Source organism: Mercenaria mercenaria, unplaced genomic scaffold (assembly GCF_021730395.1).
Source record: "Mercenaria mercenaria strain notata unplaced genomic scaffold, MADL_Memer_1 contig_4330, whole genome shotgun sequence".
In the NCBI taxonomy this organism is placed as follows: Eukaryota; Metazoa; Mollusca; class Bivalvia; order Venerida; family Veneridae; genus Mercenaria; species Mercenaria mercenaria.
In genome coordinates, this window is record NW_026462552.1 from 1 (window position 1) to 18,085 (window position 18,085).

General features: G+C 34.8%; 1 protein-coding gene across 1 annotated transcript; it reads right to left on the reverse strand.

Moving 5' to 3' along the window:
- Window positions 1-2,421: 2,421 nt before the first annotated feature.
- LOC128553794 (protein GVQW3-like) lies at window positions 2,422-17,301 on the reverse strand (the record flags this gene model as incomplete). Its single annotated transcript, XM_053534975.1, has 3 exons — window positions 16,962-17,301; window positions 9,952-10,040; window positions 2,422-2,672 (listed from the first exon to the last, which is right to left on the reverse strand). Coding segments are annotated over exons 1-3 (680 nt in total), but the record flags the coding sequence as incomplete, so codon positions are not given.
- Window positions 17,302-18,085: the final 784 nt, after the last annotated feature.

An 18,085-nucleotide genomic window follows, 5' to 3' on the forward strand; every position in this document is an offset into this window, starting at 1 on the left:
TTCTTTTGATTTCATTTTTGTTGTGCGCTTGTATTTTCAGTCTGTCATAACAAGTAGTTTAATATGTATAGTAATTATAGGAGAAAGGACACAATAAGTTACACAAACTTTGTTTCCTAATCCTCATTTTATCTTTAGAACTGTTGTATCATGTTATGCATACTTGTATAAAAATACTGTTTAAACTAATTTCACCTTTTCATTTAATGACTTACGTAAAACAGCGTGTGTTTGAAATAATAGAGAAGTTCACTGAAATGGAATTAAAAATGTATTTTAACACTTGTTTAGAACGAAACGATATGACATGAAAAGAAAAAAAAAACACTTTTATATTTGTTCTTAAAGACAAAGCTTAAATCGGTAATTAATGAAGACCAATTAGTAAATATGTTTTGATTCCATTTAAACTTTGAAATGATAGCAACAAAAGTTGAAAAATTCCACTTGTGATCATACACAGGCATCATGCAGACGACGCGAGCTGAGCATGCGCTTTACCATCTCCAAATCTACACGCTGCGCATGCGTATAATGCAAAAAACTCGTCGCACGCTTACACGGTTTAAAACTAATTTGATTGGCTGCACGATTAACTAAGCGTGTAACGTGAAACGTTTATGAACGGTGCCACGCAAGGGTTTAATCGTGTGCACGGGGAACCAACACGCGGGCGCCACTGTAGGTTTTATAAGGGCAAACATTCTGACCAAATTTAATGAAAATCAATTGAAAAAGCAGTCTCTATCGCAAACACAAGATTATTCTATAATTTGACAGTGACCTAGTTTTTTAACTCAAATGACCCATATTCAAACTCGACATAGATTACATCAAGGCAATCATACTGACCAAATTTCACGAAGATCAATTGAAAAATACAGCCTCTATCGCATACACAAGGTTTTTCTTTGATCTGACCTAGTGACTAGTTTTTTTTTTACCTAGATAACCCATATTCAAACTCGACCTAGATTTTATCAAGGCAAACCTTCTGACTTAATTTTATTTTAAGGTCAATTGAAAAATAAAGTCTCTATCGCATACACAATATTTTTTTGATTTGACCTAGTGACTTTGTTTTTGACCCCAGATGACCCATTTTAAAATTTGGCCTTGATTTCATTGAGGTTATCATTCTGACCAAAATTCATGACGATCAATTGAAAAATACAGCCTATATCGCATACACAAGTTTTTTCTTTGATTTGACCTATTGACCTAGTTTTTGACCCCAGATGACCCATTTTCGAACTTGGCCTAGATTTCATCTGGTTTATAATTCTAACCAAAATGTATGGAGATTAATTGAAATATACAGACAGACGCCGGACATTGAGCGATCACTAAACCTCGCCTTAGCATTGCTCAGGTGAGCTTAAAATGAAAACAAAGTACCTACTCACTCCAAAAACAAAAGGAAAGAAAGGAAGAAAGAAAATTAAAGATAAAAGGTAAGGGTAGATTTCTCGGAAGCACAGCACCGGAGTCACGCATTTGCAAAGTAGGCCCACAATAAAAAGAAGCTGTAATAGAAAAATATTACAGACGGGTTGCTTCAAACATCTATTAAGTACATTAATTTATGTGAAATATAGACAGAGGGGGAGGAAGCGGTAAAATGGTGGGGGAGAGAAATTTAAAGGGGAAGGAAAACAAGGATGAATATACAGAGGGAATACTATGTTCTTTAATAATAACAGACTACAACGTAAACCACAAAAGCATAGACACTCATGTACCAAAATCAAATAAACAATCACACCCAACAAAGTAACATAGAAATCAGTAAGGCACCGTCTTAGACACACAATCACACAAACGCACCCGTATAAGCCGAAAAAAATGTGTACTGCCTTAAGACTCCGTCAGCCTAAAAACACATATATTGTACACAACCCTATATAAGTGAAATGCTTTAATTTTGACAGCATGCCCAGATCTTTATGTAAATAATGTACATACAGATTGTTGTATATTGAAGTAAAAACGAACTACCAGCTTCCTTGAAAGTGTGATATTCAATGAAAATAAATAGAAAATAATTGTAAAGGCTGCAAAATCAGGAAAATTCAGTGTTATTGTGCAGTGTTTTGTGTTTATTCAAGACTTGAAATTTAATTTTATACAAAATATATTGGATTTACTCACACTACAAGAAAGGTAGAAGTATGCCCAATATGCATAAGAATTTTGGTGAGTCTGAACATGTATTTCATAATGACCCCGGTACAACCAATTTTGCATGGCATATGCATGTAGTTCAAAATCCTTGTACAGGATTTATCAGGTTTTTACTTTTGATGTAGACTCCAGCTATAGATAAACCCTTAGACTCTAATCAGAGATAAGTCATCAGACCTAAAGTAGACGAATGTCTTGCATTTTTAATTCTTACATTTCAAACTAATTTTTACTTACTCGATTCGGGTCATTCTTCTAGCAATTAAAGCACTCATTTTGTCATATTTCTTGTCTATTGCAACTTCCAAAGCAGTTTTCTGTTCTTTGTTCCTCGCAAGCACATCAATTCCATGTTCAAGCAATTTTGTAGCAACATGTTTAAAATTGTATTTAGCTGCATAATGTAGCCATCCGTTGCCAGATGTCTCATCTCGTATGAGGTTAGGGTCCTTCCCATGATGAATACGATTATTCACTACTTTTAAGACCTGTAAAGATAATCGCGAACTTTTTAAAATTGTGTCCGAGTGTTTAATATAATGGATAAAACTGAAAAGTAATAACTCTTCCTACAATCACATTTTTCGATTGAAATTTCTTTTGAAAATGCATGACAACAAAATAAACTGACTAAAATTACGAAGCGAGTTTTAGATAAACAATTTGCCAATGCTTTTGTTTTAAAAAATATACTTCTAAGGTCTGCTGATTTAATAGAAATAGAAGTGACCTACATTTGTTACAGGTCTCCTCCATTTATACCAAGATGTACTGATACTAACATTTAGCATATTAACAGAAACTACTGTACCGAATGCTTCCGAATTCCACAAAAGATTACTTAACATGAGATTACTTAACAGGAGAGACGGCGTAAATCAGGCTTAGATTTTGCAAAATCGTTCTCCATTATTACTTAAACAGTAAGTTGAATGTTTTGCATGTAACCAGAAAGTGGGCTTGCCCAGAACTTTGTCCGCTAAAATAAATGTATCAAATTAAGAAATAATTTATAGCAAAATACTGTTTAATACTATTCATGCACGATGGGCGGATATACGTCGAGAGCAAAAATTTCACGGGGGTGGGGGGGGGGGGGGGGTCAGCCCCTCGTGAAATTATTTGTACGACGTATTACCGTCCTAGTGTACAAATGGTGCCAAAACATACTTTTGCTATAAATGATTTCGATTCTAATACGTCCTTAATGTAAATCAGTAGATGAAATATAGTAGCGCTCTTTCTTGGTCGCAATAAAAACATTTACATCGCCGCAAGTTAACATGAGGTCATTCTAGCATAAGAGTGTATTAACAGAGAAAAGCATATTGGATTGTTATTTCGAATGAATGTTATTAACTGTCGTTATCAGCAGCAGATTAATAATAACCAAGGCGATTTTTTCCAGAATAAGCCAAGAAAGAATATACACTGAAATTTTATAGTATTACACTGATATCTGCAGTCTTGTCAAATGAAAATATTCTGATTATTGGAAATAACATACATGCATGGGACATAACGGCAGAAAAACAATTGGTCCGAGAGCTCACAGACTTTTATTGCAACAATTGAGGCCAAAAGAAGTTTATACATTTTTGGAAACAATATTTCATATCCTCCATGAAAACCCATTTCTTAAGTTTCAAAGCCGTGCCTATCTATATTTTGTTCACTTATGTTTGTGATAGGGGAGGTAAAACTCACTCGTAAAAATCTAGGGGGTAAGGTAAAGTTTACGTCTACCAGTTTTTTTTCACTGTTTAATTACAGTAGCTATATGATTGTCAGTAAATGTATATATGTGAACCAATGTCAGCAAAAAGAACTTCACCAAAAAGGAATGAAGGGCAAACTTGATATTTGAGGCCAAAGGTCAAATTTATGTACAAATCACAAAAATTGGCATATCTGAAATTTATTTTTATTCTTAAAAATTAGTTTGTTATCATAAGTCACTCAGCTTTATATATGTAATGTGTATATATCAGTCAAAGTCAGAAATGCAAACTTATTGCAAAACGTCAATGTCAACCCTGATAATTGAAGGTCAAAGTTCATTTTCATGCAAAAATATGAAAAATGTTACATTTACTTTTTCTAACGTTTTTAATATGTATTTACATTGTTAGTCACTGAAGTTAATTTGTTTTAATGTTTGTATGTCAGGCAAAGTCAGCAGTGCAAAGGTTACCCCAAAACTGCCAAGGGTAAAGCTTATATCAAAGGTCAAAGGTCAAATTTGTGTGAAAAGTTGCATGACTAGTTTCCTGTTTGAAATATAACAGCTACTTCTGAAAATATAAATGCTATTTCTAATCATTATTTGTAATTGATCGGGATTCATTTTATTGTATATATGCCCCACAATGTCAGTAATAAAGATATCGTCTAAAATCAGACAAGTTCAAATGTGATATTAAGGGTCAAAGGTCATTTTCAAGTAAAAGAATAAAAAACATAGCTCTTTAACTTTTTTTTCTTGTTAATGATATTTTGTCGATATTAATCAACAATATCAGTTCATTTTTAAGTATAAAACGTAGGCTATGTCTGGTATGCACATATTATTTCAAAACATTCACGGTCAACCATAATTTCAAAGGTAAAAGGTAAAAAAAGTGAGTAAAATGTTGTAATAATATCACCTGTTTGTAATATGTTTTATCGTTTAAAAGTATTTGTTTTGTCATTTTAGTAACTGATCGTTGTTCATTTTACTGTATATATGTCAGACGATGTCATGGAAAAGAAAATAAGTCAAGGTTGAACCTGGTATTAAAGGTCAGGGGTCATTGTTTGTGTAAAAGATCAAATTGTAGCATACTTACTCATTACTTGGTTCAAAAATAATAGCTCTTGTTATAATTTTCTGTTAGCAATTTATTTTAATGTATACACCTCAAGCAAGGTCAAGAATATAGGTCTTATTTAAATAAGGCAAAACCAAACATATTATCAAAGGCCAAAGGTCAAATTTGCGTGAAAATTAGCCAAACAAACAGTATTTTTGCAATGATTTTTCATTATTTTTTAGGGTATTTCAAAACTATTAACTAATTATTATTCATTTTAAAGTATATATAACAGATGATATCATTCTTGAAATAATAATGAAAAATTAGTCAAGGTCAAATCTGACATTAAAGGTCAAAGGAGAGGGCCTTCAAAAAAATCGCCATTATGAAAAATAAACTGGCTGGAACAAGCTGGGGAGTAAATGCAAAGATCCTCTGCAAGTCTACACAGGCAACGTACGGCCCATAGCAGAGTACGCATCAACCTCATTGGTACCTGCTTCCAAAACCAGTAAAGATAAATTGGACAAGGTTAAATTTCAGGTCTGAAGATAATCCCGGGGCAATGAAAACAACTCAAATAAAATAAATGGAAAAGACAGCCAACGCTGAGCTATTAGAGACAAGACGAGAGTATAAAGCTTTTGGGTATGCAGAGAAGGCAAAGAGACAACCATCCCACCCATCCACTCAAAACTCGAAAGCAGAACCAAGAACAGACTGAAAAAAAAAACAGAGTCTTAACCACATCATCAAAGAACTGCAAAAAGGAAAAGCAGCAGCACTGGACACAGAGGTAGAGCCGCTCGAGCCCAATGAATAGGTTCCTAGACAATGTGCTCCAAAGATCAGATTGGAGGCGCCAGGAGTAGAAGAAAAGGGAAAGCAACATCGGGCTTACCAACAATCTCTTACGCTAGAAATGATCAATAACCGGTAACCAGCACACTCTTGGATCCAGGCATATACCGATGGATCAGTAAAAAAGGCAGTTCAGAAAGCTTGGAGTGGTGCCTACACCAAATTTTCAGACAGCTCCTCCTTCATACTCTCTCATCCAGTCGGCAAGAGATGCTCAAACTACAGATCCAGATGCAAGCCCTCACATCGGCGACACTCGAACTGTATTAGCAAGCAGAAATGGGACAATATATTCCTAACAGACCACAAGACAGCTCTTCTGGCTCTCTCAGTAGGTCCATCAGACCCATCATTCTCCTGCCTGAGAACAACAATGTAGCATTTCGATGGATTCCTGCACATGTGGGCATAGCTAGAAATGAAGCTGCGCACAAACTTCCAAAGACAGCAACCAGGCAAATATAGCCCCAACCTCCAACTTCATACAGAGAAGCTCAGACTCTGTGGAAGAACAGCTTTGCGTCAGACTGGAAGAACATAAATGGAGGTTACCTGCCAAATCGGGACTGTCTACACAAGCTAAACAGCCAATTAACTGTCTTCCATCTGCGCACTGAAGACTGTGGCCTGAGAAAACATATGAAGAGGCTGGGAGTTGCAGAGAAAGCTAAATGTCAGTACGGATCAGAGGAACAAACACCGTTTCACATTCTGCAAAGCTGTTCCTATCTGGAAGAAGCACGCCAGTAAGTTTGGGCAACAGACATCCCATTTGAGACCAAGCCGTGGAGAGATGCCAGCGACCTGCTGAATACAGTGCAGTTCATTGCCGCATCTAATCATAAGATATAAAACGGTCATAAGAAGATGGAAGGCAGTAAGGAAGTAAGTAAGTAAAGGCTAACATTAAAATGAATTAACATCAAGTTATAACAAGATATGTTTGAACAAAGAAATAAAAACACAGTGCTATCTTTTGAATTTTTTATCCGAAAATGAATTTTAAACTTTAACATCAGGGCTGATCTAGACTCATGTCTTAAGATATCTTCATTGTTGACGTTGTCCCATATATATATAGACATGTCTGAAACTTCCAGGAATAACCATAAGATATTAATAATGCCAAAATACCTTTAAACAATGAAAAGTATTGCAAAAATGCTATTTTTGCGATCTTTCACACAAATTTCACCTTTAACCTTTGATATAAGCTTTTCAAATCACTGTTTTTGAAATTAGATCTACATTGCTGACATTGATTTACAAATAAACATAAGACATAATTATTTTCAATGAACAAAATGACAAGAAAATTTGTAACGAAGAAGAAATTAAAACTGCTGTATTTTGAATTTTTACATGAAAATGACCTTTGACATTTAATGTCAGGTTTGACCTTGACTTATTTTTCATTATTATTTCAACAGTGATATTGTCAGTTGTTTATACTTTAAAATAAATACTGATCAGTTTTACTAGTAGTGACCACAATAACCTACACAACAAAGAAAAATCATTGCAAAATTCTTGTTATTTTGCGAATTCTTACACAAATTTGATCTTTGACCTTTGATAATAGGTTTGCCTTAGACTTATAAGGATAAAACCTAAATTGCTGCCCTTGCTTTACATGTATACATTAAAGTAAATTGCTAACAGTGAATTATAACAACAAGCTATTTTTGATCAAAGTAATGAGTAAGTATGGTAAATTTTGTGATTTTTTTATACAAAAGTGACCCCTGACCTCCACTACCAGGTTTGACCTTGATTTATTTTCTCTTCCATGACATCGTCTGACATATATACAGTAAAATGAACAACGATCAGTTGCTAAAATGACAAAACAAATACTTTTAAACAATAAAAATTATTACAAATAGGTGATATTATTGCAACATTTTACTCACTTTCTTGACCTTTTACCTTTGATATTACGGTTGACCTTGAATGTTTTGAAATTATATGTGCATACTAGACATCGCCTAACATTTATACATTAAAAAATGAACTGATAACGTTGACTAATATCGACAAAATATTATCAACAAGAAGAAAAGTGAAAGAGCCATTGTTTCATTCTTTTACATGAAAATGACCTTAGACCCTTAATATCACATTTGAACTTGTCTGATTTCAGACGATATCTTTATTACTGACATTGTGGGACATATATACATTAAAATAAATCACAAGCAATTACAAATGATGATTAGAAATAGCATTTATATTTCAAACAGGAAGCTATTCACGCAATTTTTCACACAAATTTGACCTTTGACCTTTGATATAAGCTTTACCCTTGGCAGTTTTGGGGTTACATCTGCACTGCTGACTTTGCCTGGCATACAGACATTAAAACAAATTAACTTCAGTGACTAATAATGTGAATACATATTAAACAGATTAAAAAAGTAAAGGTAACATTTTCCACATTTTTGCATGAAAATGAACTTTGACCTTCAATTATCAGGAATGACTTTGACGTTTTGCAATAAGATTTGCATTTCTGACTTTGGCTGATATATACACATTACATAAGTAAAACTGAGTGACTTATGGTAACAAACTAATTTTTAAGAATAAAAATAAATTTCAAATATGCCAATTTTTGTGATTTGTACAAAATTTCCAAATCTTTAGTCACAGGAACCGATTTACACATTATTTTGTCTTTCACACTTTTTATGAGACCACCTGCGAACCATGATGTTTAAACCTACAATGCTGTAGGCTCGAAACCTCGATTGAGGCGTAAATTTATTTCATGTAAGGAGACAGAATATGTGAAACGATCCTATGGAAGCATAAAACGCAACTAGGCAACACAATCGAAGAATCGGTTTAGCTGAGTCAGTTGATGAGAGGAAATAAGATTCGGAACACCCTCGTGATCCCAAGCACCTACTTAAGTGGAATTCTAATGAGCAGACGTAAAATGAATGCACTCCATGACCCGAAAGAACCTAAAAGTACTAGAATGTGTCTGTAGGACACAGCGTGTGCCCCCACTGGTAAATTTGTCACAAAAAAGGGGCAATAATTCAAATGTTTGCAGTCTTTTAATGAGGTATAACCTCAGTAAACATTTTATGAAAAGGATTCGTTATTCTATGCCTTATACTTTTTGAGCTATGAGCATCACAAACAAAAAATCCACTATTTTGGCTATCTCAATGGGCCATAACTCTGTAATAAGAGCTAAGATTCTCAAGAAGAATGCCAAGTGTGCAAGATCACATCAAGATAAAGACTCAAGCAAGGTTTCATGGACTTACATCAAACACTTTTTGATGTAGGCACATAACAAGGTGAAAATACGCACCTTTTTACTATTTCATGGGCCATAACTTTAAAAATAAGGAGCGGAACAAGATGAAAAATAAGAGGTTTGCAAGTTCATATCATGATAAAGACTCATACAAGGTTTAATCAATTTATATGAAATACGTTTTGAGCTAGGCCCGTCACAAGGTGAAAATGTGCATTTTTGTCTATTTCAGGGGCCATAACTCTGAATAAAGGGGGCAGATCCAAATGAAAATAGTAGGTGCGCAAGTTCATATCATGATTAAGACTCATGCAAGGTTTCATGAATCTATATCAAGTACTTTTTGAGCTTGGCGTGTCACAAGGTGAAAATGTGCATATTTTACTATTTCAGGGGCCATAACTCTGAAAAAAGGGGGCGGAGCCAGACGAAAAATAGGAGGTGCGCAAGTTCATATCATGATAAAGACTCATGCAAGGTTTCATCAATTTATATCAAATACTTTTCGAGCTAGGCGCGTCACGAACTTCGAGCGGACGGACGGACGCACGCACGCACGCACGGATGCACGGACATGACCAAATCTATATGCCCCCACCACTCATGGGGGGCACAATAACAACATCAAGTCCAAGCTGGCTTACGGAAGGATGGTTCTACCAAGGTGCCTGAACTAGTGCCCGGATGGGTCTTCCTCCATCAGAAAAACCTAGAAAGTCGTTGTATGACATATAATTGTGCTGGTGTGATGTTAAAACTAACAGCAAACCACCTTCCGGTTATATACTAAATGTTCACAAGAATTGTATTTGTAAAAGATGAAAAGTTTCTTACGTGTTCTTCTCCCTTTTCAAAATCGATTTCCAGGCTTCGAAAAGGTATTTTAAGAAGAATGTCCCTAGACGCCATGTTGTAGACAGCACCTTTTGAAATAAATATAAAGAGGAATTAAACCTGAGAAAGGAATTAACAGTTTATGCTTTGAATATCTTTTACTTAACAAATTATAAGTAATAATTTAGACAGATTCAAGCTAACGAACATGTTCAAATTCATACAGTACTTATTTTTCTACTAAATCCTAGAGCTCAGTATAGAAAATTCCCAAATAACTCAAATCCTAATGAAGGTTATTAAATGTATTTTGCCTCATCAATAATTTAAATTCTGATTCACTAAAGAATTTAGTTTATACAATGGTACAAAAATCCAATAGGAATAATTTTGATTTAAAAAATTGAAAATTTGTCATTAAAATTTTAAAATCTTAACTCTGACATTGGAGCAGAGCAGTCAACAGAAAAATGTAAACACAAAGGAACTGTCAGGTAACAAGGCGGGTTATCACACTGGCTACTTTACTGATAATATTGCAGTGTCAGTAATATTTGAGATGGTTGATGGTAATCATAAATTATGTACACATGTATTCAATTTATGTAACAACTGGAATAAATGACACTAATCTATTAATCTGTTACAAAACTAATTCATACAAATATGTATTTTGCTATTGTTTTTTTTATTATTAGTTCAAATTTGTTATTTTGATTCTTACTAATATTTACTGCAATGAATCATTTACATTTCAAATCATAAAATTTGTTAAGTTAAATCAAATAATATCTAACCATTAAATATTCACTATAGAAAGTCCTGCAAAGTGATTCCTTCTACAAACTTAAACGTCTTCTTATTCAAATTATGACAATTTCATAGTGCCTGTTTAGAATTCACCTGTAATTCAGTGAGGTTTTATAGTGAAACTTACATGTCTTCAATCTTTCTTCAATCAACTAACTTCTAGCAATAAATTATACAAAAATGTCAATACTTCCTCTGACCTCGATTCATATGTGACACTAATCATAAGGGATCAAATACTCTACTAATATATCTATCAGGTCAGTCAGCTGATCCATCTTGTTGGAGTAAATTAACCCATTCTTGACTTACATGCCTTCTGTTGCCTTTACGTATGTTAGGGTTTCACCTGGCGGGGAAAACTTTTATTTACACTGTCTTGTGACTTTGGAACATGGTGGGGTTAAGAGTGAGTTTATAAGTGCACCATAAACCGGTTTTAAACTCCCCAGTGGTGGTTTTGCCGCTGACCGTTTCAAGGCGGTAGCATTCACTTATTTTTAGGGAGCTCCTCCCATAGTTTGGGTGTAGGGCCTACACCAGACTGGTCCATGAGACTGGCCCTTAACATCACTATTAACCAATCTACCCAACATATATAACAATGATAAATATAACTTAATTAAATTTTTATCTTAGGTGTCATAGGATCTAAAAACAAGTCTTAAAAAGGTCATTTATTAATTGATCTCAAAAAGGAATGGTTTCTTTTGGTGGATCGGTTGTGCTCATTATATATTCATTTGTAGAAGTTTCTTGTGTAATGTCTCATATAGCTCTAATGGCAGGAAAAAAACTTTATATTTGCAACACAAAAAAAGTAAATGAAACAACGAAACAAAATGCTGTAAATATTTGCGAAGACTCGGTCAATGTCGTGTCTGCCTATTCCAAACTACGCTGCAAAGCGCTGTGGCAGAAATATGCTCCAGTACGTTTAAGAACATGACAAACTTTTTCATCTTAAGCACTTAAATTCCGATCCATAAAAGAGGTTTTTGTTAGTAGCACAGGAAAGGAAAGATCGGAAAAGTACAGTATTGTTAGAAACATGTATGTTAAATTTGACAAATTCTACTTCCACCATTATGATATAGAGGCCTTTAATAAATGCACATATTATTGTTGTAATTGACCTAATATCAGACCTTGCAAGAAAAAAGTTTTGGTGTCTAATGAATACCTTTCTTATAATAAAATAAATCTTATCTTCTAATGCCTGAAATAGATAAATATTTACTTTGGTTGTTAAATAATGCTCCTTTATGTATTATTTACCGAATAAAATGTAAAAAGGGATTTATGTACTCCACCCACCACATTAGTACATATACTTACGCGGGAAATCTTAAGAACTTCTTATCCTTTATAAAGGAAAAGAACCCTAATGTTTACAATAAAGAAAGCATAATGAATGAACAATTAACTAAAAGATCAGATACCTTTGCTTAGTTTATACGATGGGGAACATCAAAAGGAAAGCAGACCCAGCAATATAAGTCTGTATTATATACCTATATAAATTCTTTGAAAAGTCGGCTTGTATTTCACAATTAAATATGAACAGACAGACAAAAATTCCGTATTGTACCTTTTAAATTCCGTATTGTACCTTCCGTATTGTATGCTGCCGGACTATTTTCATTAATATGCATGACCCGGCACATTTCTATAAATAGCGCACATAAAAACTTCACTAAGTTCCATTTTATATCGATAAACATTGAAGATTTCGTTCAAGAACAAAACGAGAATCAAGATGGTAAAGGTATATAATAAAAGGGTCATTATAACACTAGCTAGATCTGGGACTGTGTATTCGGCTCTCGTGGAATTTGCCAGGTCGGATCACACTCGGCGCATGCGCGCCTCGTGAGATCCGATCTGGCAAATTCACTCGAGCCGAATACTGCATCCCAGATCAAGCTACTGTTATAATAACCCTATTTTATTCAAGATAACAAATTAATCCGAAATTAATATACATTAAAAAAAATAGGGGTCACTAATATCTGTTATTATATCTTAAAGACCTGCTCCAGTCCTACGTTTTAACCTTAAATTATTACAGAAAAAGAATGAAAATCCTGACTATATACTATGAAATAAAGTATGGCCTGTGGCCGTTAACTGTAAACAGTTGTAATCATAGGTTGCATACACACAATAGAATTTGAATAGCCGCGGAGCAGGGCTTTAATTATTATTTTATAAGAAAATACTGTACATATGTTTTCATTGGTTCACCCTTTTGCTAACTGTACAGCTACGTATTGCTTAGGAAAATCTCGAAAACCCGTGAAAATCATCGACTGACACACACCCTCTAAATTGCATTAAAATTGGAGTCTTTAGGTCCTACGTAAATCGCGAATTACCAAATATTGCTGGATTTTTTAAGACATGCTTCGTTCCTACCTTTTAACCTGAAGTTGTCACTACAAAAGAATGAAAATCCTGACCATGAACAGTAACGCCTGTCAAAATAGAGTCTATTTTATATAAAATTCTATATTTAAAAAAAACCCTCTGGTTTTGCGTGTGTTAGAGTGTGGCGCGCGGCCGTTAACTGTTACCTATTGTAATCATGGGTTACATACAGAATTTGAATAGCCGCGGAGCAGGGCTTTAAAACAAATTTTTGTGTGTTTGCTCGGAGATTATTGATTTTTATCACTGAATATGCCAAGAAGACATATGCCTCACATTCGCTTGCTGGCTGGTGAAAGTCAGCGTCAAGTGGCACAGTCCTACAACGTCAGCCAAAGACCCGGAAGTGGTCGGCTGAGAATTACGTCAGTCCGAAATGACCGTGCAATGGAGGTAATGGCTAAATGAAGAAGATTCGACTCGGCGCTTACGTTGAAAAGAGATTTTTGAGGGCGACAAATGTGAATGTTTCTGTTTAAACCTTTAGAAACAGACTCCATGAAGCAAACTTAAACGCTCAAAGGCCCGCCATACTTGAACCACTTCCCGCATAACATCGGATAATCAGGTTGGCGTTTGCACGGGATCATCTATTGGAGACTACACCAGTTTAGACACATTTTGTTCACTGACAAATCCAAATTCTGTCTTGACTTCAATGATGGTTGAGGACACTTCTGGCGACAACGTAATGTACTGAGAGCTCCCGGGACTGTTGTATAGCCGAACATGACCAGTGGATAAGTGGATCTGTAATGGTTTTTGCTTGCATCTATTATGATGAGCGAACGGACCTGCATATGTTCTTGAATAGAACTGTCACTAGTCTGCGTTGTAGGGACGAAATACTCGCACCATATGTTGTCCCTTACGCTGGCGCATAGGTCAGGATTTCATACCTATAGACGATAATGCTATTGCGCACCGCGCCAAAATCGTAGATGCCTACCTTCAGGAACAAGGCATCGAACGAATGGATTGGCTAGCACGCCCTCCGGATCTTACAAAATTATAAAGGTTATGTGTGCATGTTCTGTTCAGTAAACGTGATTTATTCAAATAAAAAGCATACATATGCAGTTGTTGAAGTGTTTTAAATGTTGCTAATTTTTCTAGGTGGAAAATTTGAATGGCGACTTTTGCGTATGTGACATTTCAAAATTTCTTTATCAACCAAAAGTTAAAATTACACAAGTAAGCTTATTTTGACATCTAAAATTGAAAGTACACTATTGGTAAACAAACCTTTCTGAATGAAACACAAATAGGCTCGATTCATTGAGAAACGGCATGTGAGGTGAATGTATTACATTTGTTTGCACGTTGTCTAAGCTGATTGCAAAATATTATATTTTCTCATAAATATATAATTACGGATCGTAACACAATTATTGATGATGTCTTTTTAAAACATACAAGAATTTTGATAATGAGTTATTAAAAATGATTAAAATGTAGCTCGGGTGGGTGGGATATTTTAACCCATAAATTTTGGTAAAAGTCGTCAAAATATGGATTAAATTGAAACAGTGAGCCTTTAATTGATTTAGAAAATTTACATCAGCAAAACGCTGATATCTGATATTCAGTATTGAAACAATCTACAAAATATTCGTGTGTAGTCAATAATACTTTCAAAGAGAGAGAATTCTGCGTGGTGTGTATAATTTTTGTTTGGCATACGGTAGAAAGCGACATCCGGTATTAAACAACCCCGGTATGAATGAATAAATAGCTGAAGTGGATGAACTTTTGCCTAATTTCTGGGTTAAGAAATCGAAAAATTAAAGGGCATACAGAAACTGGCCCACAGACCTATAGGGCCTTAAAAATAAAATGTATGTACGTTCTAGGGATTTTCTGTTAATGAATTTGTGAAATCTAAAAGTCCTGTTCGTTGCTAAGAACGGACGGTGGCGATCGAAAATGACATATTAGTGTCATTCACTTTTTAATCCAAAGATTACGCCGAATGTTTGTGTTCATTTATATACATACATATATTTTTTTGTATTTGGACGCGATTTATCAATAAGTCCTGGTGAAAAATGGTTTTGTTTTGTTCCTTGAATTCAAGAGTGAAATCTAACAGTTAATTTCGTTTTCGTCGTTATTTAGCCTATCCTCAGTGGGTTAGAAATACTAGGCGAATCGTATAGCCTTATAGCTTAGTGTGTGTTATCGGGCAGACGTGTTTTTCTGAAATGTGACTTTTTCAATGGAAAATACTCGTAGTAAAGAACATGTTTCTTTTTTAATTTTGAAAAAAAAATGTTTCTAGAATTTGTTTCCTGTTTACATTGCGATTAAACACTTGTATTATGAAAATAAAAAATATGGCAAAAAAGTATGGGTCACTAGGCTAAATTTTATGTTAAGACCGCTTGAATGCAACACCTCTTCGGAGGGGCCTCCGTGACCGAGTGGTTAAGGTCGCTGACTTCAAAGCACTTGCCCCTCATCGATGTGGGTTCGAGCCTCACTCGGGTTATTGAATTCTTCATGTGAGGAAGCCATCCAGCTGGCTTACGGAAGTTCAGTTCTACCCAGGTGACGAAAAATGGCACAGACCTGATCAAAATCATTATTTGTATATCTGCTAGAAGTTAAAAAAGGTTTAAAAAGATTCTTCATTCTTTCTGTAATTAAATACTAAATAATCTGAAAGGGGATATTGTCTTATCAATACTTAGTAAATTGTCTAACATTATATAAACAACATTGTCTTTGTACTAAAATGCGCTGTCAAAACACAGCCACAAAAATGGCAAGATACATGTCAGGCATGATTCATGTCAATACAACATAAACCAGTATCAACATTTTGTTACTAATAAAACTTATTAAAAAAAGTTATTTTATTCAAGGTTCCTCATATGTAAATTTAGGTAGATTAAGTGAGGATGCAAATAGAGGCGATTTTACCTAAGTTGGTCATCTTGGATGCATTGTAGTAGACTATTACGAGGGGCATTTCAAAAGTAATGCAACTGGGGTGATATAAAGCGCGCGTTTGATAGATTTTAAATTATTTACGCGTCATACCCTCAAAGTAATCCCCCTTGTTACGTACACAAAGTTTCAAACGTTTAATCCAGTTCTTAAAGGCATCTTCATACTCATTTTCAGGTATACCCAGCATACACTGATAAACAGCGGACCCCAAGGCCTGTCGGGACCTATACCGTCTACCAGCTAAATGTTTTTTTCAATTTAGGGAACAAGAAATAGTCACACGGGGCTAGGTCTGGGGAATATGGTGCATGTGGAAGAACTCGAACCCTTTCCTTGTTCAAAAACGAGGTCACAATAGCAGACTTATGCGCAGGGGCGTTGTCATGCAACAAGGATAGGTGCTTAAAGCCAGTGTGTGGGCGACGTTTGAAACATTGTTTTTTAAGTTTCTTCAACACTTTTTCTTTATAAAATATACCAGTCACAGATTTTCTATTTGGTACAACCAGTTGCATAATAGGGCCACGTATATCAAAGAAATAACAAACATTCTTTCTTAGCACTAATCAATCTTTTGGCAATTGAGGGTCGGCGACAGTTTTTGGTAGCCCATATTTTGTTGTTTATTTTTCTGGTAGGCTCGAAAAAGTGAACCCATGTCTCATCTCCAGTAATAATGTCAGAAAACTGCTTTCTTTGATATTTTGGAAACATTTTAAGCAGTTTTCTGGCGGTTTCAAGTCGGACATGCTTTTGCGTGTCTGACAACAAATGAGGGATCCACCTAGCTGTAATACGTCTCATTTTTAAATTACGTTTTAGAATGCGGAATACGCTTGCGGCTGAAATATCAACTCTACTAGCTATCTGATGAACAGTTAGTCTGGCGTCAGACTTAACCACATCACATACTTTGTTAACCATAGTGTTAGAAGTAGCACTACAAGGACGTCCCGATTTTGGTGCATCATTAATGGAGTCACAACCGCTTCTAAACTTCTTAATCCACCTCGTGACGGTGGCATACGACACTTCATTCTGTCCATGAACAACACACAATTCGTTAAAAATCTCCTTCGCTGATACGCCAAGCTGGCATCGAGTCTTTATATAACCTCGAATTTCAGCTGCCTTTACACTTCTCTTGCCAACCATTTTACTATAGTATCAATGACTTTATGTTGCGTTTATCACTGTATTAGCGATAATACTGCGTGTACACCTGTAAATTTGGTATGTCTGTGTAGGGAATGGATGTCTCGCTATATCGGTACAATTTTCAAGAAACTCCCGTACAAGGCGAGGCCGCACGATAATCAGTTGCATTACTTTTGAAAAGCCCCTCGTATATCTATTCCATGAATGTTCTTGACAAAGTTTGAAATATTTCAATTGCATTTAAGTCTGAAAGTGATCATTTACCTATTCATTTATCTCTAAGAGTGAATGAATATGTATACCAATATTTTCTAGATGTAAATAGTCCTGAAAGTTCAAATGTAGCTATAAGAATATGTATAAACACAGAAAATAGTGAGGAATTTAAAAAAGTGTTCTACGTGAAAATGCGGCAGAATATTTGACGAAATAGACATGTAAATTGATGAAGATATTGATATAGCTAATTGATATAATTGTTTTAAACTTAAAAAAAGCTATATCAGCTTAAAGTGATCCTTTTTGAAGCAGAGAGGATAAATCTTCTAAAATATTGTCTTTTAAAAGTACTTGGTATTACAAAGATTGCAGTGAATTAAAACTAAACAAAAATACGCTTCTAAGAAAACGCAGCACTAGTAGAAGCATTAATGACCTTAATTATTGCATGGGCTTTAAAAACAATATAATGCATTATGAAAGAAAAAAAAATGTATAAAAATCAGTGTCTATATGAACTTGAATCTCCAGTCCAAAATTCTGATATGTTTTGGAGTAAACT